This window comes from Chiloscyllium punctatum, chromosome 22, assembly GCF_047496795.1.
Source record: "Chiloscyllium punctatum isolate Juve2018m chromosome 22, sChiPun1.3, whole genome shotgun sequence".
NCBI lineage: Eukaryota > Metazoa > Chordata > Chondrichthyes > Orectolobiformes > Hemiscylliidae > Chiloscyllium > Chiloscyllium punctatum.
Window position 1 is genome coordinate 39040985 of NC_092760.1, and position 21371 is coordinate 39062355.

General features: G+C 39.9%; 1 protein-coding gene across 1 annotated transcript in view; it reads left to right on the top strand.

The window, feature by feature from the left end:
• LOC140493883 (anoctamin-9-like) overlaps positions 1–21371 on the top strand; it is a 199356-nt gene that overhangs the window by 93340 nt on the left and 84645 nt on the right. The window contains exons 8-11 of the mRNA XM_072592877.1: positions 2310–2406; positions 7559–7619; positions 8896–8978; positions 16560–16664. Coding sequence (XP_072448978.1) covers positions 2310–2406; positions 7559–7619; positions 8896–8978; positions 16560–16664 — 346 coding nt within the window. The remainder of the gene's footprint in view (positions 1–2309; positions 2407–7558; positions 7620–8895; positions 8979–16559; positions 16665–21371) is intronic.

Genomic DNA, 21371 nt, shown 5'->3' on the forward strand with positions numbered 1-21371 from the left:
CAACAGATCATATTTAAGCTCTACATCCAGTCATGAATAGTAGTGGACAATTAAACAATTCACTGGAAGAGGAAGCTGTAAAGACATCTCCATCCTCGACAATGGGTGAACCCATAACGTCAGTGTAAAAGGCAAAGCTGAGGTATTTGCATCCGTCATCAGCCAGAAGTGCTAAGTGGTCTCTTCTTGAGATCCTAGGCAGCATAGATGCTAGCTTTCACGCAATTTGGTCACTCTACTTGATATGTAGAAGCAGGTGAAGTCACTGGCTGCTACAAAGGTCAAAGGGCCTGTCAATATTCCAGTGTGGTATTGAAAACTTACATTCCACAATTAACTGCATGTTTGGCCAATCTGTACAAATACAGTTATTATGCTGGCCTCTACCCAGCAATTTGGAAAGTTGTGCAGGTATGTCCCTCCACAAAAGACAGGCACATCTAATCCAGCCAACTGGTCCACTCTCAATCATCAGCGAAGTAATGGAAGGTGCTGTCAATAGTGTTATCAAGTGAATCTTACTGAACAATAACCTGCACGCTGATGCTCAGTTTGGATTCTGCTATGTCAGTGGGGTCCTGACTTTATCACAGCCTTTGTGCAAACATGGACAAAAGAGTTGAACTCAAGATGGAAAGTGAGGAGGACTGCTCTTGACATCAAAGTAACATTTCAAGAGTGTGGCATCAAACACCCCATTTAAAATTGGTGTCATAAATTACACAAAGAAATATGGCTGGATGTCAATCATTTCAACCACAGGACAGCTCTGCAGGAATTCCTTATTGTACTGTCCCCAGCCCAATCATCTTCAGCTGCTTCATCAACGAACTCACCTCCATCATAAGGTTAGAAGTGAGAATGTGTTCTAATGATTGCACATTGTTCGGAATTATTTGCTGCTTCTCAACATCTAAACAACATCCAGGCTTGGACTGTTAAGTGACAAGCAATATTCATGTCACACAAGTGTCAGCAAATTACCATTTTCAACAAGAAAGAATCTGCCCATATCCCCTTGAGTTTCAATGGCATTACCATTGCTAAATTGCCCGCTATCAAAACAGTGGGAGTTATCACTGGCCAGAAACTAAACTGGACTAAAGATACAAATACAGTGGCTACAAGAACATGTTAGAGACTGGGAGTTTTGTGGCAAATAATTTATTTCCTAACTTCTCAAAACCTGTCGATGGTCTACAAGACACAAGTCAGGAGTGTGATACAATGCTCTCTCCACTTACCAGGATGAATACTGCTCCAAAAACATTCATGAGCCTCAGCAACATGCAAGACAAAGCAGCCCAATTCATTGACACTCCATCTAACACCTTGAATATTAATTCCCTTCACCTTCGATATACGTTGTCACCAATGTGTATCTTCAATGTTCCTTGGTCAGCACCTACCAAAGCTGTGAGCTCAATGAACAAGAAGGATAAGATCAGCAGAATCATGGAAATGCCACCACCTGTAAATTTCATTAAGGCAATACACCCAACTTGGAAATACATCCCCCTATCTCACTGTCGCTGGGTCAAAATCCTGGTACTCCCCCTGCACTAATAGCACACAAGCTTCAGTGACTCCAAAAGGCAGTTTTATATCTTCTTCTCAAGAAGTCAATACTGCACTAACAGCACTATTGGTGCACCTACATCACACAAACTTCAGTGGTTCCAAAAGGCAACTTTATATTTTCTTCTCAAGGACGATTAATACCAGCTTAGCCATTGGAGTCCATATTTTGTGAATGATTGAAAAGGAACATGAAAGGGAAATAAAATAAGTATTTGAAAAGGAATAGAACACGATACTAACGTAAGTAGAGTGTAAGTAAACTAGGCAGCATCCAAGAAGGGTTTTTGCCCGAAACGTCGATTTCACTGCTCCTTGGATGCTGCCTGAACTGCTGTGCTCTTCCAGCACCACTAATCCAGTATTTGGTTTTCAGCATCTGCAGTTATTGTTTTTACCTGTAAGTAAACTAGTATGTAGCATAAGCACTGTAAAATCACTTGAGCCAAGTGTCTGTTTGTTTTATTCTATAAGTTCTTTGGAACAAACACCAGTGGTCTCTGCAGTTCAGTGCTGCAGGATGACTTAATCTTTTGTCTGAGTTATCTTTAATACCTGATCACTCCCACATTTTGCAAAATAGTTCCTTGGAAGATTAGAGCTAGAGAGCAAGACAGGTTTGGATTTAGAGTAATTTTTTTTTGGTGCAGACTGAAGGACCTTTCTATACTGTATGTTTCTATGATAAATGCAATTCTTTAACCATGTTTTTCTCCCCCACGTACCTTTAGTAAGGAAGTCTGCAATGCCCACACAATAATCATGTGTCCGAGATGTGATCAGACGTGTCCATTGTGGAGGCTTTCTGATACATGCTTCTATGCAAAGGTACGCTAAAATATTAAGGAAAAAAATGCATCGAGCAAAACAAAAAAAGTCTATAATAACATCCACAGGAAAGATAAATCAGTTGTTTTTATATCCATCCTATTTCTTGTTCCTGAGTGTTAAGACGATATGTTAAAATGATGGAGGTGAGTTCATTGAAAACTGAATAAAATGAGAATGTAAGGTTTTAAAGCTGACATAGTATGAATACAATACATGCTACCCAGATTATTGAGCAAGAAAATGTGAGAAATTCTTTTCAAATGTCATAGTAAAAAAAAACTCTTAAACACATACATGGTCTGTAATGATTCCTTTTCTGGAAAATCAACCTTACAAAATTTGGGAATAATACACAATAATCTGCTGTGATGCTGAAGGTTTGCATGCTTAGCAATTGCTGAACTACTGAGACTGAAAATTATGTAATAACCTGATAGTTCATTACGTATTCACAGTAGCTGAGTAGTGCTACATATACGAAGCACCCAATTAGTATAGGTGCTTTATGATCTTAATCATTGTTATATTTAGATTTGTTTTAATCCTTCAAGGAGGTATGTGTCGCTGGTTAGGCACAGTATTTATTGTTCCCATTTGGGATGTTTGCTGAAGGAATTGTAATAATGGATTGAATTTTCATGTTTAAATAGACTGTTATTTTTGGGCAGTTTCATGGCAGATATCCTATCATGGCTGACAGCAAAGTGTCTTATGCAATTTCTACTACTCACTTCATTATGCATTTAGGCTCTATAGTGCCTACCTTGTTCAATCATGGCAGCAGAGGCAGAGATGCTCACCCCTGCTAGAATCTTTTGGCATTCAGGCCATTGGCACTACATTTAAATCCATGCTGCAAAGCAGGAAATGGCTTTCACACTTTGGCATTCGATCATTATTGAAAAGGATATGCTTAGAAAGGAAAGCTTACACACACACACCATGGGTGCTGGGGAAAAAAATAAGCACTACCGCACTTAGGCGGTAGTGTGGGTTAAAGAAAAGAAAGAAAAAAAAAAATAAAATAAAGAAGAAAAAAAAATAGAAAGGAAAGCTGGCACAATGTTTTGGCAACAGAAGCCTGGAGGCTGGTGATAGGACTGGCTGAGAGGTTTATCTTCTTTCTCGCGGATGGGCCAAAAAGGCCAGACTGCTACTCAAGTGGATTCAGATCGTGACGGGATCAGTGCCCATTCATGGACTAAAAGGAATGGATAGCAGTGGTGAAAGCCGGTCAGTGATTTTCTGCTAAAACAAAGAATTGTGGGTGCTGAAGATCTCAAACAAAACAGAAATTGCTGGAGAAACTCAGCAGATCTGTGAAAAGAAAAACAAAGTTAATATTTAAAATCCAGTGACCCTTCATCAACAGGTTGTCCAGGTGAGTTTCTTCAGCACTTTTTGTGTTTGTTGCAAGGGTTTTCTACACTCACAAGAAATTGCCACCACCCTCTCTCTGCTATCTCACATTCAATCCAACATTGCCACTGCACAAAAAAATCACCAAGGCTAATAGTTTACAACTCTCACCATTTTATGCAGCACTTCCACTCAGTAACTCTCATCTTATCATTCTCCTACCCCTTCCTGCTTTCTGTGCTTCCTACTCACTCACTGGGGACTGTCACCATCTCTCCTATTATGCACCACAACTAACAGCTTTTCAATGCTCTTAAATTTCAATCAGTCCTTTTTCTCAATTCAGAAGAAATGTTTCATAGTCAGGCAGTGAGCTCCAAGACAGGTAGCAGTGAGGCCACCACTTGATCTGTCACCCCTATGAGGAGAAGATCTTTAGGATGATTGCTGAAACCTCCATGTCAAGGCAAACCAGTAAGCTTCATTTTGCTGTACTGCACTGTTCTGCCATTACCAACAGAGTTAGTTAGCTTATTCTCAAGCTCCTGCCTCTACCACACAACCAATGATCTTTCCTCTCTTATGCAGACACTAGTGGTATTCACAAAATCTCTGTCCTAAAGAGGCAGCTTCTCATGCCATCAGTTCTTCCTCCACTCTGAGCCACAGATTTCTCAGAGGATGCATTGGCACGGTTTTCTTCTACACCCTCCACCTGCTCAGAAGCTTTCACCTTGATGGGTACTCTATCTAGATTAGACTTGAAAGCAGTTCTACTGAGCCAATTACTGGCAAGTCTCTGCAGCTGGCTGACAAAGGAAGCCTCCAGGTCATTGGCCTTCAGAAGACTACCAGTGGTCAGAAGAAGTGATATTGATTGGAGTTCAGTTGGTGTGCAGCATGCTGAGAGAATCCACTCAACTAATCCTCTTTCACCTGTTTTTAGCATTTTCTATGATTCCAGCATGACTGCTGAAAAAAACTGTTGCAGCTCTCCCTCTGAGGAGTTTCTAAAATAATTCCATTAACCAATCTCCAAAATGAATTGCTCATCTGAAAGTTCCCTGTAATAACTGCATATATTTAATGATAACTATCTGTGTAGAAAGTGAGGACTCTAGATGCTGGAGATCAGAGCTGAAAAATGTGTTGCTGGAAAAGCGCAGTAGGTCAGGCAGCATCCAAGGAGCAGGAGAATCGACGTTTCGGACATAAGCCCTTCTTCAGGAATGAGGAAGATGTGCCAAGCAGGCTAAGATAAAAGGTAGGGAGGAGGGACATGGGGGAGGGGCGATTGGAGGGCGGGGTTCAAGGGCAGAGGAGCGGGAAGTGGAGGAGATACGGTGGATAACATCGTCAACCACGTCAGGACCCCACTGGTCGTCACCTACCACCCCACCAATCTCCAGATACATTGTATCATCCTTCGTCATTTCTGCCACCTCCAAACGGACCCCACCACCAAGGATATATTTCCCTCCCCTCCCCTCCCCTATCAGCATTCCAGAAAGACCACTCCCTCTGCGACTCCCTTGTCAGGTCCACACCCCCACCAACCCAACCTCCACTCCCGGCACCTTCCCCTGCAACTGCAAGAAATGCAAAACTTGCGCCCACACCTCCCCCCTCACTTCCCTCCAAGGCCCCAAGGGATCCTTCCATATCCGTTACAAATTCACCTGCACCTCCACACACATCATTTACTGCATCCGCTGCACCCAATGTGGCCTCCACTACATTGGGGAGACAGGCCGCCACTTGCGGAACATTTCAGAGAACACCTCTGGGACACCCGCACCAACCAACCCAACCGCCCCATGGCTGAACACTTTAACTCCCTCTCCCACTCCACCAAGGACATGCAGGTCCTTGGCCTCCTCCATCGCCAGACCATGGCAACACGACGCCTGGAGGAAGAGCGCCTCATCTTCCACCTAGGAACCCTCCAACCACAAGGAATGAATGCAGATTTCTCCAGCTTCCTCATTTCCCCTCTCCGCACCTTATCTCAGTCCCAACCCTCGGACTCAGCACCGCCTTCTTGACCTGCAATCTTCTTCCCGACCTCTCCGCCCCCCAACCCCTCTCCGGCCTATCACTCTTACCTTAACCTCTTTCCACCTATTGCATTCCCAACGGCTCTCCCCCATGTCCCTCCTCCCTATCTTTTATCTTAGCCTGCTTGGTACACCTTCCTCATTCCTGAAGAAGGCTTCATGCCCAAAACGTCGATTCTCCTGCTCCTTGGATGCTGCCTGACCTACTGCGCTTTTCCAGCAAAACATTTTTCAGCTCTGATAACTATCTGTGCCTAGTTACATCTGTCTGCATGTACGAGGATGCTGAACCAAAAACCATACAGAATATTTCCTATCTTTTTTTCATGAATCAACAATTATTTGATGAAAGAAGTCTTTTCTTATAGTTGACCTCTGCAGAGAAATATTCTTTTTTAACTGTTGTGTGTGTGTTGCAAAGGATATATATTCAAACTGCCATATTCCAATTTGTATCAATAAACTTTATATCTCTTTTGAATAAGCCTGGTTTTATAATAAGTCAGAACTTTCATTGTTTATTAAAGAGGCATCGTTAGTGGGTTTGTATCCTGAAACAAATAGATTAGCATGTGTAATTGGCGATATCAATAACTGGGTAAAACTTTTTTTTTAACATATATTGCGTCTGTTAGAGTAGTGGAACTTAAGTGACAGTGCATTTCTCCCACCTTGATTTGAAACAGTTTGCAGACTCCTTATGTCCGCTTCACAATTTATTTTCTGGCATTTCTTTGAATTGTCAGCAAATTTAGCAACAATACATTCAATCCAAGTCATTTATATAGATTCTAAATCATTGAAGATCCATCGTTGATCGCCATGTCATACCACTTGACACATCCTGCCAACCCAAAAATTACCCATTTATATTTATTTTCTGCTTTGTATCAGCTAAACAATCTTCTATCCAATGTTGCATTATAATACATTACTCACTATTTGTATTTTTCATAGTAGCCTGTAATGTGGCATATTGTAAATGTTTTCTGGATTACAGTGTACCAACTAGTTCCTCTTCATCTACATTGCTTTTTACTTCCTCAAAGATTTCAATAAAGTTGTCAAACATGATTTCCTATGTTGTCTCTGCATGACTGTACTAAGAATTTGGAAATCCTGTTTTTTTCAATTACCTTAATAACAATTTACAACACTTTCTCTACTAAGACATCTAAAGTCCACCATCTGAAATGTTGCAGTAGCTGTTAACCTATATTTAAAAGTATATCAATAGCAAGAACTGAGTAAACACTGGAAGTCTTGTTAAAAGTTACTGGAAATTTGCACAAACATTAACACAAAAATGGTGCATGGGTCATGAAATATATTAAAGTACAAATTCCTTTTTTATTCAGTGCAATAACTGAATAAGTTGAAAATAATGAGGAATGTCTAGGTCACAATAAACTGATAATTTGGAGGATGCCTGGATCCCATCATCAGAGATTTAAAGTTGAGGATTCAATTAACCAAGTGGATACTATGCTTACATTATTGGAACTGTTCAAAGATGGAGGGATTGATAGAAGAGCAAGTGGAGGAATCCTCAAAGTGCCTATGATCCTGAAATGGCAGTATGCTTGGTTGGCACGAAATAAATTTACACTTATTGAGTCAGTATTGCTGAGGGAAAATTTACAATTAGAGAGTCAGAGTATAAGACACAATATATGCTGTTGCAAGTGTCCACTGCTGCCAGTGATCAAACATTTTTCATTCTATCCATGCAGATTACACAGCTATTTGATCAAGAAATAACAGTTTTCTTTGCTATGTTCATGGGAATCTGGGGTAGGTACTCTCCTTATGCAACATTACCTTTGAATTTTATTCTTATATGCAAACTTAAAGCCTGGTGCTGAGTTTAAATGGGTTACGTGATTAATAAGATTATAATCAAAGGAGACTATGTATAACACACAAGATTAAACTTTATATGGGTTACTACGCACAGAACATTCTGAAATATCTTGACAGCAACATTATGTAAACTTTTTCTGGGTTCATCTTGGCAGAATCCTCTACTGCCCATTGCTGTATTTATTCCTTGTAAATACATGTGGATGATGAGAGATAATTGTTAATTCAGTGCTTTTTAAACTCTCAGTAATGGGCATTGGTAGCAACTTTGACAGTTATTGCTCATCCCTAATTGCTGTTTTTCTTGAACTGTTGTGGTCCAATGTGATGTAAGTACTTCCACAATGGTGTTAAATAGAAACATCTAGGATTTTGACCCAGTGACAATGAATAACTGTGATATATGTCCAAGTTGAACTTTGCTTTTATGAGGAACTCAAAGTGACTTTGTTCACATGTGCCTGTTTCCTTGTCCATCTAGATAGTGGAGGAACTATTGAAAAAACCTGGGATTACTATGAGCCTGAGTCAGTTCTTACCTAGTCATCATATATTTTACTGTTCTTAGGAGAGGGAAAAATATGGTATCAGTGAATAAAATCATTGTTGATTTCCTTCCTCCCCTTTCAAATTAGCTGTAGAATTCCAAATAAGGTGAATAGCAAGGGTATTTTCCCTAGAGTGAGGGAGTTCAAAACTAAGGGGCATATTTTTGAGGTTAGAGGAGAAAGATTTAAAAAGGACACGAAGGGCATCTTTTTTGAGGTAGGTACTCTCCTTATGCAAAAGGAAGTGGTGGATGTGGGTACATTAACATTTAAAAGGTATAAATACATGAATAGGAAAGGTTTGGAGGGATATGGGCCAAATGCAGGCAAATGGGACTAGTTTGGTTTGGGAACATGTTTGATGTGGATTATTTGGACAGAATGGTCTGTTTCCATGCTGTATGACTTTATGACTCTACCACTGTATTTAAGATCATCTAACTTACCACAGACTGGGACTATCTTGGTCTGTACAGCTTGTTATAACATTAAATTTCCAAAGTATTCAGTTTGAGAATTTGACCAACAAAATTTTAGAAAATTACAAAATTAAGGCCACTCTTATAAAATTGCACTTATTTGTTTACATTATAATATTCTTTATATTTAAAGAATGAAATATTGGCATTCTCAGCAAATATCTCTCTCTTAAACTGTAGCCACTGTGTTTTTGGAGTTGTGGAAACGAGCCCGAATAAAAGTTGTCAGCGAGTGGGATTTGTACCACTGGGATGAGGATGAGGTAATCTCCTTAACTGATTTGCCCACTGATGAATAAGTTCAATAACATTAAATCACAGTTTGAAAAATAATGTGATATCATATGATTATGAAGCTGATATTAACTTGAAGTATTTTGGGTGGAAAATAATACGTTTGATAATATGTTGCAAATCCTAAAGTAAACTTCTTTGTCAGTGATATTTAACATAAAGAGGTCATTATCCTTTTACTTATGGAATTAAAATTGATTGTGTGGAAATGAGTATGGTGAGGACACATATGAGTTAATTTCAATTAAATTATCGGTAGGACCAGTTAAAAAATTCCACAAGCCCACATTCATAATCTATGAATGGTAGGGGACAGATTGAAAAGCAAAAGTGATACAAGAAAAGAAATTCCACTAGCAGGAGTTTGGTTTTGAAGGCAAAAGAAAACAAAGTGTAACAATGGATTCGGAGTGCTTGAAGACTATGCCCATGTCATCCTGCATTGATGTACTGCTGGGTCTGTGAGAAGCTGAATAGAGATACTTCCCCCAACCTACCTAGTGACTGAAAGAGGCCAGGAGATTAGGAACAGGACAATTATTCCATTATTTCGGGAGTCAGTGCTTTAATGGCCTAAGCAGATCAGGAAAGTGCAATTCAGTTCAATGTTCACCTATAGGCTATCTGTATGCATCAATCTCACACCTATCTCCAGTCATTCTTACATGTCAAACCCACTCTATCACATCACCACACATGCTCAATTACTCTGCAGACTCACCCATCATTCTTCCACATAATTTTTCATAGTTTTAACTGTGCATGCATCACTGTTACTCACCCCCATTCTTCTCTAATTCTCTGCTTCTACCAATAGACATCTACCAAATGCACCACATTTATTGTCTGAACAAATGGTTTTAGAATATGCCATAAGTTTTCTCTTTCTGTCTTTCAAAATGAGAGTCCAGTACATGGCTGAAAGAGAGAGGTGGGGAGGTAGACCTCCACAGACTTCTGAGCTAATAACTAGAAGAGAATAGCTTGACATCAGAAAATATTTGGCAACCCTAGCCATTGGAGATAAGGAAATGGCATCTTTCCAGGTACTGGTGACAAATTTAAATATCAAAAATCCATAGTTATTCAACACAGTCATGGTGATTTCATTACAGTTCAAAGATAAATATGACCACAGTCATAATAAAACTATTATTAAAACTATAACAATTCAAGCTTACAATAAAACAACTTAGATGCTTGTACTTGGATGGGCCTAGTTAGGCAACTTCATGGCACACCACTCAATAGTGTGCAAAGCTATCAAGCTCTGCTCAGTTGACAAGGAAAAGGAGATTAGAGCGGTGCTATACGTTTGAAAGGCATATGTCTGAAGCATCAATTTTCCTGCTCTTCGGATGCTGCCTGACCTGCTGTGCTTTTCCAGCACCACTCTAGTTTTGACTCTGATCTCCAGCATCTGCAGTACTCACTTTTGCCCAATGAAAAGGAGATTGAAGAGTAGCAGAAACTATTTGATGCACCCAGAGGTCATATAAACACATTGATCATAATTACAGAGAAAATAGGGCAGTTTGACTCAAACATGAGTGTAGTGATGCTGCAAAGAATGGCTTATTGCATTATTGAATCATGGACGCCATGGAATTTCAAGTATCACAAATAAATGATCCCTGGTGAGTCAACTACACATGATTAGTCTCTGCAGTAAACCATTACTAGCTAAGCCAAAGCCATTACCTTTGCTGTCATTGCTGGCTTCCCTCAGATAGGAGGAGCCATCAACTGCACATACATCAAACTCAGAGTTTCATGGTATTTTCGAGCCTGCTTCCCAAACAGGAAGAGATTTCACTGCCTCAACATCTCCCGTGTTTTTGACCACAGGCAAAACTTGGATGTGAGCAGTCACTATCTAGGAAGCTGCCATAGTTCCTACATTCTGGACAGCTCCAAAGCTCAAGCTTGCTAGGACTTTCCCGCACAGATGCAGTGCAACTTCCTTGGCCTGAGCTTATGAATGCTTATAGGTTCCTGTTAGAAGGGAAATGGAGTAGCAGGGCTTCTCTGGAGTGTCCTGAGAGGAGACCTTCTGAGTGCCTGTCTGTTGCTCCCCTGTATGGGTGTGCAGTGGCACCTTCCTCACTCTTTGAGACGCTGGAACATTTGGAGTTAGATTAACATCCCTCTGCCAATCTATACAATGTATATCTCCATGCTTTTGATGATGAAGTGAAGGTCCAAGTGCACTATGGCAGAAGCTAACTGTTTGACTACACATGGAGAAAGTGAGAACTGCCGGAGATCAGAATCAAAGAGTGTGGCACTGGAAAAGAGTTTATGCTCGAAACATCGACTCTCCTGCTCCTCAGATGCTGCCTGACCAGCTGTGCTTTTCCAGTGCATTACGTTTTGACTATGTTCTACTATATTTAACTCTCAGTGACAGCCACCGCTCAATACATGGAGATAGCCATGCACTCACACACTGGCTTGTTGAAGTCACAATGTCAGATAGAGCATGGGCAGATTCCTATGTCCTTTGATCTGCTCTTGTATGATTTCTGTCAGCTCTTCCAAATGTTCCCCAGCTTGCTGTTCCCTCTCTCTTAGCTAGTAATGTTTTAGTGCAGAGACTAATCATGTGTAGTTGTCTCACCAGGGATCTACTCTTCAGCAGTGCCCTTGATCTTAACCCTTTTGTCTTGTTGTAGCTGCAAACCCATATGATGCTGTGTTCACCAGTTTATGGCCCAGGCGCTAATTGGGTTAGCAGTCTTATCAGTGCTATCTCTGAAGTTCTTGGCTGCTGCTTCTCAGAGATATGCTGTCTAGGAGTAGGAGAGAGGGCACTGGGGAAGGTATTCTTCCCTGGGTCTGTGTTTGTGAAACAGGCTGCAGAGAGAAACATAAAGATGTGTTTTTGTCATGAGGTGCCACTCTTAGCAAAGATTATATTGAAGTTTTGGTACCTACTGTGCAGATGTGAGAAGCTTTATGGAAGTTTTCTCGCCAGGAGATTTGAAAATCTCAGCTTTTACAGAGACCTGCTCCCCTGCCAGCTTGTTAGCCTGCTCCTCAAATATAGTGAGTTAAGCCGCGCTGCCCACTGGCTTGGCATGCTGTCATCAGTTGTGAAGGTTCTTGTCCTGGAGAAGCATAGGACAGTTTGTCTGCACTCATAGGTGTAATTATTGTAATGAGTTCAGCTAGGATGACCTCAGATTATTAGTTTTTGGATTGATGCTGTTAAACTGGTACAATCAGGGAGCCCTGGCTGACCATGCTTCCCCTGGTTTGGGGAAGTTATGGTTGAGAGGATCTTGGATGAAATGTGACTGTGTAGTGGAAGATCTGAAACTTATAGATTTCAATAAAGCTTCATTTGAGGTGTTGATTGCCACGTCATTATTTGTGACGGTGTCCTTGTCCCATTCTAGCGTTTGGTGAATAACCATGAGATATGTAAATTCTCCTAGCTGTGATGAAAGATGTGCTGGTGATATGCTAAGTGCTGTAAATGCTCTTTTGTTTGAAATATGGCATGAAGAATAGAAAACATTATATTGTTTAAATGAAGAGGAATTACAGAACATCATGATTACATGGAGAAGCAGATTGGGAGGCAAAGTTTGGAAAGGTGAAGAAGTAACATGGTTGTTGTCATGAGCGACTTCAACTACCCTAATATTGATTGGGACCTCCTTAGTGGAAATAGTTTGGACGGAGCAAAGTTTGTGAGGTGTGTCTAGGAAGGATTCCTGACTCAAAATGTAGATTGATCGACCAGAGGAAAGGCCATATTGGATTTGCTGCTTGGCAACGAACCAGATCAGGTGTCAGGTTTCTTGGTGGGAGAGCATTTCGGTGATAGTGATCGCACTCCTTGACCTTTACTATAGTCATGGTATGGGAAAGTATTTAATTGGGGGAGGGGGAATTATAATGCTATTAGGCAGGAATTGTGGAGCATAAATTGGGAACAGATATTCTCAGGCAAATTCACGACAGAAATGAGGAGGTTGTTTAGGGAGCACTTGCTTTGAGTGCTAGATAGGTTTGTCCCACTGAGGCAAGGCAGGGACAGTAGGGTGAAGGAGCCTTGGATATCAAGAAATGTGGAACATCTAGTCAAGAGGAAGAAGAAAGTTTACTTAAAGTTGAAGAAGCAAGGATCAGATGGCTCTAGAAGGTTACAAAGTAGCCAGGAAGGACCTGAGGAATGGACTTAGAAGAGCTAGCAGGGGGCATGAAAATCCTTGGCAGATAGGATTAAGTAAAACCTCAAGGCATTCTACACTTACGTGAGGAACAAGAGGATGGCCAGAGTGAGGGTAAGGCCAATCAGGGATAGTGGAGAAAACTTGTGCCTGGAGTCAGAGGTAGGGGAGGTTCTTAATGAATACTTTACTTTAGTATTCACAACTGAGAGGGACCTTGTCATTTGTGAGGACTGTGTGAAGCAGGCTGATATGCTTCAACAGGTTGATGTTAACAAGGAGGATGTGTTGGAAATTTTGAAAAACATGAGGATAGATATGTCCCCTTGGGCTGGACAGGATATACCCAAGATTACTGTGGAAAGTGAGGGAAGAGATTGCTGCGCCTTTGACAATGATCTTTGCATCCTCCCTGTCCACTAGAGTAGTACCAAATGATTGGAAGGTGAAAAATGTTACTCCCTTGTTCAAGAAAGGGAATAGGGATAACCTGGGAATTACAGGCCCAACAGTCTTACATCGAAGGCGGGCAAATTATTAGAGAGGATTCTGAGAGACAGGACTTATGATTATTTGGAAAAGCATAGATTGATTAGAGATAGTCAGCATGGCTTTGTAAGGAGGCAGGTCATGCCTCACAAGCCTTATTGAATTCTTTGAGGATGTGACAAAACACATTGGTGAAGGTAGAGCAGTAAATGTGTATATGGATTTGAGCAAGATGTTCCCCATGATAGGCTCATTCAGAAAGTAAGGAGACATGGGATGCAGGGAAATTTGGCTGTCTCTGTACAGAATTGGCTGCCTATAGAAGACAGAGGGTAATAGTAGATGGAAAGTATTCAGCCTGGAGTTTGGTGACCAGTGGTGATTTTTATGAATGACTTGGATGAGGAAGTGGAAGGGTGGGTCAGTACATTTGCCGATGACACGAAGGTGGAATTGTGGATATTATGAAGGGCTGGTGTAGGTTGCAACGGGGCATTGACAGGATGCAGAGCTGAGCTGAGAAGTGGCAGATGGAGTTCAACCTGGAAAGTGTGAAGTGATTCATTTTGGAAGGTTGAATTTGAATGCAGATTACAATGTTAAAGGCAGGATTCTTGGCAGTGTGGAGGTACAGAGGGATCTTGGGGTCCATGTCCATAGACCCCTCAAAGTTGCCACCTGAGTTGATAGCATTCTTCAAAAGGCATGTGATGTGATGGCTTTCATTAGCAGGGGGATTGAGTTTAAGAGCTGCTGCAGCCCTTTAAAGCCTTGGTTAGACCACATTTGGAATATATTGTTCAGTTCTGGTCACCTCATAGGAAGAATGTGGAAGGTTTAGAGAGGGTGCAGAGGAGATTTACCTGGCTGCTGCCTGGAGTGGAGGTATGTCTCATGAAGAAAGGTTGAGGCACCTAAGGTTTTTTTCATTGGAGTGAAGAAGGATGAGAGGAGACATAGATGGAGTGGATAGCCAGAGACATTTTCCCAGTGTGGAAATGGCTATCACAAGGGGTAATTGGTGATTGGAAGAAGGCTTAGGGGAGATGTCAGAGGTTGGTTATTTACACAGAGAGTAGTGAGTGTAAAGGAATGCACTGCCAGCAGTGGTATTAGAGTAAGATACATTAGGGTAATTTAAGCACTCTTGGATAGGCACATGGATGCTAGTGAAATGAAGAGTATGTAGGTTAGTTTGATCTTAGAGTAGGATAAAAGGTTGGCACAACACCGAGGACCTAAGGGCCTGTACAGTGCTGTACTCTGAAGTACAAGCAATCAGGGTATCTTTGTACATAAATCATAGAATTGTCATTGTTTTTTGGTAAAGTAAGAAATAGAAAAGCAAGTGAAATGTTGATTTTTGCATGGAGAATGAAATATAAAAATATGGACGTTTTGCTTTAGCTACATAAAGAAATGGTGAGGTTACACCTAAAGTAATGTGTAGCTTTGGTCTAATTTAAGAAAGGATATGAATAATGTGTTTGTGTGGTGTGTGTATGTGTGTAGGTGTTCCTAGGTGATCTCACATAGAATGAATTCAGCAAAGGTGCACTTGACTGATAAGCCGGATGAAGTGTTATTATATGAGGAAATGTTGGAAAACCTAGGTTTGTATCCATTGGAGTTCAGAAGAATGAGAGGTTATCTTACTGGAACATATAAAATCCTGAGAGGACTCAACAAGGTTCAAGCTAAAATAATTGTTACCCTTGTGGGAGACACTAGAACTAGGGAACATATTTTAAATATGGGGGTCTCCCAGAGGTTCTCCCATTTAAGATGAAGAGGGGGTAGTTTTGTAAATGAACATATGTATCTTCTTATTCTATGTGAAGAAAAAGTGGAAGGTATTGAACTACTTGGACACTTTCTCGTATAAAAAAGGTTTATCGTTCTAAAATTTTGGAACATCCAAATTTGGAAGAGACCACGGGGCCTCTGTGCTAATGGTTGCCTAGCAATCTTGGATGCATTTGGCTTGTACTTCAAACACCTAGGTGTCAGAAAGAAAATATCTCAATAAAGAGCAATATGTTTGCAAAATCTCTCTAAAAGATTCCAAAAATTGAACCAGGACAAACAAAGTCCACATATCAGTATTTTGACGACCTTGCAAACTCCAAAGTCACGGAGTTTGCAAAATCTTCCACCATATCGTTGTCTCATAGCTGTCAGCAATTTGATTTGTCAGCATGAAGCTTGATAGCGAGTGAGAATTCACCAATTTTTATCCTTTGTTTTATGATCATTGGTTAATAAATGTGTTTCATTCTTTTGAAAATATCTTTTTAAAAATATCTCTGCAGAGCCATTGTTGACTTGTGCAAGTATGTTTGCTTGGCATTAAAAGGGATTTTGTTTTATTTCCGGATTATAGTTTTTTGCTACATGAATTTTGAATAAATTTTGTGTTATAATGAACAGATCATTTTGAGTTTATTGAAGAAACATGGGAGAGTCTCTTTTATTCTGGATAGTGGTAACAAATGGCCATTTTGATGATTTAACTTAAACATTTATGTTAATGGTGCAATTTGTGAGGGAGCTTCTTCACCAGTGCATTCTTCCTGCCGCAGTTGCAACAATAGATTCTTGACTATCAAGAGATTTGAAGGTTTTCAGCGGTAGGTGGGAATGTGGAGTTGAGCCTATAATCCAATCAGTCATAATCTTGGTAAATGATAGAAAAGACTAGAGGGACTGAATGACCAATTCCTTCTGCTAATTCATGTGTTAGTATGTTCACTTAAAAATCGACTGTCAAAATGAGTAGACATTTCATATTAACTTAACAGTGCAGGATTAAAATTAATGAAACTTCATCATTAGTTGGCTAAGAGAAAAATCTACTCAAAATATTTATCTTATGTATAGGAGGAACTTGCTCTTGGGCTAATATATGACCCTGATGTGCCACCGACAAAATATCAGCATTCGTACCTGCGAGCCACAATAGTCCTCATACTAGGATTTCTTCTGGTAAGAATATCTTCAGAAACTATGGCATGTGTGATGGATGTGTTAGTTTGCACCCTCTTGTTATGTGTGAATTTGCCCTACAGTGGGCTGGGCAGAATATCATTCACCATGTACAACTCTGTTTGTGTTATGTATCTGTCATAGCTGAGTCACTGGAGGTATGTGGAACGTGCAAGAGATGGGTTACTACATAAGAAAGAGGAGCAGGAGTAGGCCATCTGGCCCTTCAAACCTTCTCTGCCATTCAGTAAGATAATGGCGGATCTTTTTGGGACTCAGCTCCATTTACAGTCCCTCACCACAACCCTTAATTCCTTTACTGTTAAAAAATTCATCTACCTTTGAAACACACACACACACACACACACATTCTCTCTCTCTACCTCACTTGTTCGCATACACACACACACACACACATATATAAGTCTATGGTGTGAAGTTACATTTGCAGAATTGTATTTGCAGGCAGTCAATGAAGGCAGTCAATCCATGTGACATTTTATAATTCCTACTTTGGAAATAGAACCAGTCTGATTCGAGGTTGGAATCCAGACAGACTCTAACCTCACACCTTTAATGCATTGTCTGAACTGAGACATCACCTTTTTTTATAAAACCTTAAGTTATCTCGAGAATGTGGCTTAAAAGAAGTTATGAGAGTTGCATATTAATGAATCAAAACTTGCAAAACATTCTAAAAGATAAAAGACTTAACAGCAATCTCAATATATCATATCAGTTGCATGACACTACAATCTTGTGCTATTAATTCTGTGTCTTATGATTCTGCCCCACTTGCTACCTGAAGAAGGAGCAGTACTCTGAAAGCCAACACTTTCAAATAAATCTGTTGAACTATGTGTTGTATGAATTTTTTACCTTTTTCACCCCAGTCCAACACCAACACCTCCTCTTCAATACATTCAATGAGGTCACCTCAACTGCTTCACTCTGCAGAGAATTCCACAGATTCACAATCCTTTGGATGAAGAATTTCCTCCTCAACTCAGATCCTAAATTTCCTCCTCCTTATTTTAAGACTATGCCCCTAGTTCTAGTTTCACCAGCCAGTGGAAACAGCCTCCCGCTTTTTTCTTATCTGTTTCCTTCATAATTTTATGTTTCTATAAGATCCCCTCATTCTTCTAAATTCCAGTGAGTATAGTTCCAGTCTACTTAATCTCGTTTGGGTTTTATGCTATCATCATTAGAAGACGTGTGTGTAGGTGACATGTGGTTTGTGAATGTTAGGCACAAGTCCACAGTGCTCCTGAATGCTGCTGGGTAAGATAGCATAGTGTTTACGTTAGTAGTCTAATAATCCAGAAGCTTTGAAAAACAATCCGATTTAAATTCAGACAAGAAATCAACTTGTAACAAAACAATAGTATCACTGACACTGACCATGTAACTACTGGATCGTTAGAAAGATCAATCTGGTCACTAATGACCTTGCGAGAAGAATGCCTTCTTACCTTGTCCAATTTACTTGTTACTCCTGATTGTCATTTCTCACCTACTCTCTGAAATGGCCAAGGAAATGACAATGTTGTATCAAAGAAGTTAGCTGATCACCATCTTCTAAAGGGCAATTAGGAATGGCCATTCAGTGCTGGTCTTGCCAGTGATGCCCACAGCCTGTGAATGAATAAAATAGAGGATGCACAAGAGACTGGTCCTCCATTTGGTGACATCTGATGTGACAGTGCATTCACTGACCTTGGCCATATTCGGTTTTCTTCAGTAATTAGAGCCGGCTTTTGGGCACTGGCTTCCCTTATTCGGTACTCTACTTATTATTGATGGGTTTGCCTTGAGGGTCTCCTAGTTTCTTGCAGAAAATTAGCCTTTCTTTTTCTGTCCAATTTAATGACTAAATGCATCCAGTATTGTTCTGAGAACCTCAAAACCTTCTACTTGGTGTGGTGTGGCCTTTTTACTTATTTAGATTTCATCAGCAGCTTTTGTTAATTCAGTGAATTTCCCTGAAGAGTTGAAGGCAAGCTAAGCACATGTTTCTCACATTTATTTACTTTTAGGCCCCTTCTTGAAAGTGAAGTCATCCAGCAGCATGAGTCATATGAGGTTGTACACTTCCACATCAATGATAATGATATCTGAAGTCATGAATTATGACCCCAACACACCGAGAAATTGAGCTAATTAATTTCTAGTCACTAGTCTTTTCACCAGTGTGGATTTGTGCTTCTTTGTTTAAATGTTTTGGATTATTTTGAATGTTGTGTACAAAAGGGAAAGAGTAAATAATCCTCAATTCATCCTGTGTAAGTTTATTTTCACAGTTATTCACTGTAACATTGTGACAAGGCTGTCACTTTAACAAAGTTATTTTGTCCTTGGGTATTTTTAAAAAGCGGTCGTAAGGGCCGAGGGATCTGGGAAGAGTCGACTTTAACAATGGGAGGGGAGTGGCCAGTTCTCCCTGTTCAGGTTTTCTCATTTGTTTTTTAGCTGTAGTAGTCAGAAGCTTCAGCAGATGATTCCTAACTGACTTTTCTCTCTGAAATCTCTTTGGAAGTTGTTCCCTCCTGTCTGTTAGAACCTGTGTTTGAATTTACTTTTTGCCAAGGGGTGTGTTTGTGGGATGTTATGGGATTGGAACAACTCCTTAGTTAAGTTTTCCAATTGTTAAATTATTCTAAATTCCATTTTCTTTTGTTTGTGTTTCATTGTAGTGTTTAAGTAAATTCTGTTTTACTTAAAGCCGAGTGGCTTGAACACCTTTATCACACCTGGCATATCCACATCACATCCACCTTTAGAATAAGAAAAAATAGGGTCGAGGCTACCTTCTTAAAATATCTTGAGGGGGTCTGGCTTGGTCCACGACAACATTCAGATAAATCATTATTGGTGGAGAAGAAAATTGTATGTTATATCAAATTTAAAGAGAAGGTATTAATTGCATAAAATATACAATACAGAAACAGATCATTCACCTCTATTAGCCCATTTTGTCTTAAATGTAGTACTTGGGTAATCACTAATGCTTTGTCATCTGTCTCTTTCAGCATAATACAAGAATCTTCAATTGTCATTTTTAAAATATCCTTAACTAGCTTTCCCTTCAATACAGCATTTACCACAACAACTTCTGTGGTAGGGAGTTCCACATGTCCACCTCTCTTTGGTAAGGATTTTCATCTGAATTCCCTGATTTCTTATTGACCACCTCTTGTAGACTCTTGTTTTGCTCTTCCAAAAGTAGAAATATTCTCTCTGTAAACTTTTGTCTTAAATTACAGAGAAGAGTTGACATAAGAGCAGTTATCAATCAGAATGTTTCAGGTGAGAGATGTATTTCTTTTGGGAGGTTGGGCATAGGTCTATCAATGCTCTCTCTGTATGATTACAAAAGCACTCTCAATCATTCCTGCCAGATAAACCTCACCATATCCGATTGTCCCAGTAGTTTATTGACACTGTCAGTTTAGTTGTGCAGATGTGCCTATGTGTGCAGTGGTCTTTGTCTTAACTGCTTCAACAGAAAGCATTCTATGCTCCCACAAATGTTTTGGAAAGATACTTCTCTTAATAATAATTAATAATTCGTGACTTATTAACCAAAGAAAATATTCTTTCCCTATTTCTTCTATTCAACTTCCTAAGATTTTGAAAAGCTTTATTTTTTTCTCTTGCTCTCTCATCAAACATTTCGATTTCTTGAAGTAACTCTTCTGTCTTCTATCTTCATAGTTTCTCATCTTTGTTATCACATTGATAAATCACTTTTAATTTTACTGTCATTTCCATAATGGAGTATTGAATGTTGCATACTGTGGGAGGAATTACATTTCCTCTGAAAGCAGACTGGTAGGTGGGGTAAAGGGACAATTAATTGATTACAAAATGAGAGGAGAAGAACCTGTCATCTTCCTGATTACCGTTTGAATCCCATTGGGATTCCTTGAAATGACTGCAATGAGATTTGATTGCCATTGACTCTTGGTTAGTGTTCCATTTTTAGCTTAATCAATGTTTCTTGTTTCTTATGAATGTATGGGTTGTAGAGGTATGGTCGTGAACATGAAACAGTAACTCTTTTCCCTTTCCACAGATGCTGCAGAGTATTTCCAATATTTTCTGGATTTATCACATTTCTACAATTATACTTTATATCTCTAATTACAAAACCTAGAATTATATTGACCATTTATACGGCCTTATTTACCTATACTTGGATTTTAAGAGAATAATATAGTTGAGTCCCTAGATCTCTTATAATCCTAGTTGATGATCATATGGACAAGTCAGAACCCAGTGTAAAATAGGCTGATAGACTAGGTTTTTTTTGTTTATTTTTAATTTATTGTTACTTGAACCAGAGGAGTACTAATATCCTGGGTGGGAAATTTGCTGGTGCTATTCAGGTGGGTTTAAACTAGCTCAGCAGGGGCATGGGAACCTGAAGTGTAGTTGCAGTGTACAGGAGGACATGGACAGCATTTCATGGTCAGAGGAATATGCTGGCAGACAGCAAACTGGTTTGAAGTGTGTCTACTTCAACGCCAGAAGGATCTGAAATAAGGTAGGTGAGCTTGCAGCATGGATAGGTACCTAGGACTTCGATGTTATAGCCATTTCGGAGACATGGATAGAGCAGGGTCAGGAATGGATGTTGCAGGTTCCAGGGTTCAGATCATTCATTAAGAACAGGCAAGGAGGTGGGGGGGGGAGGGGGTGGTC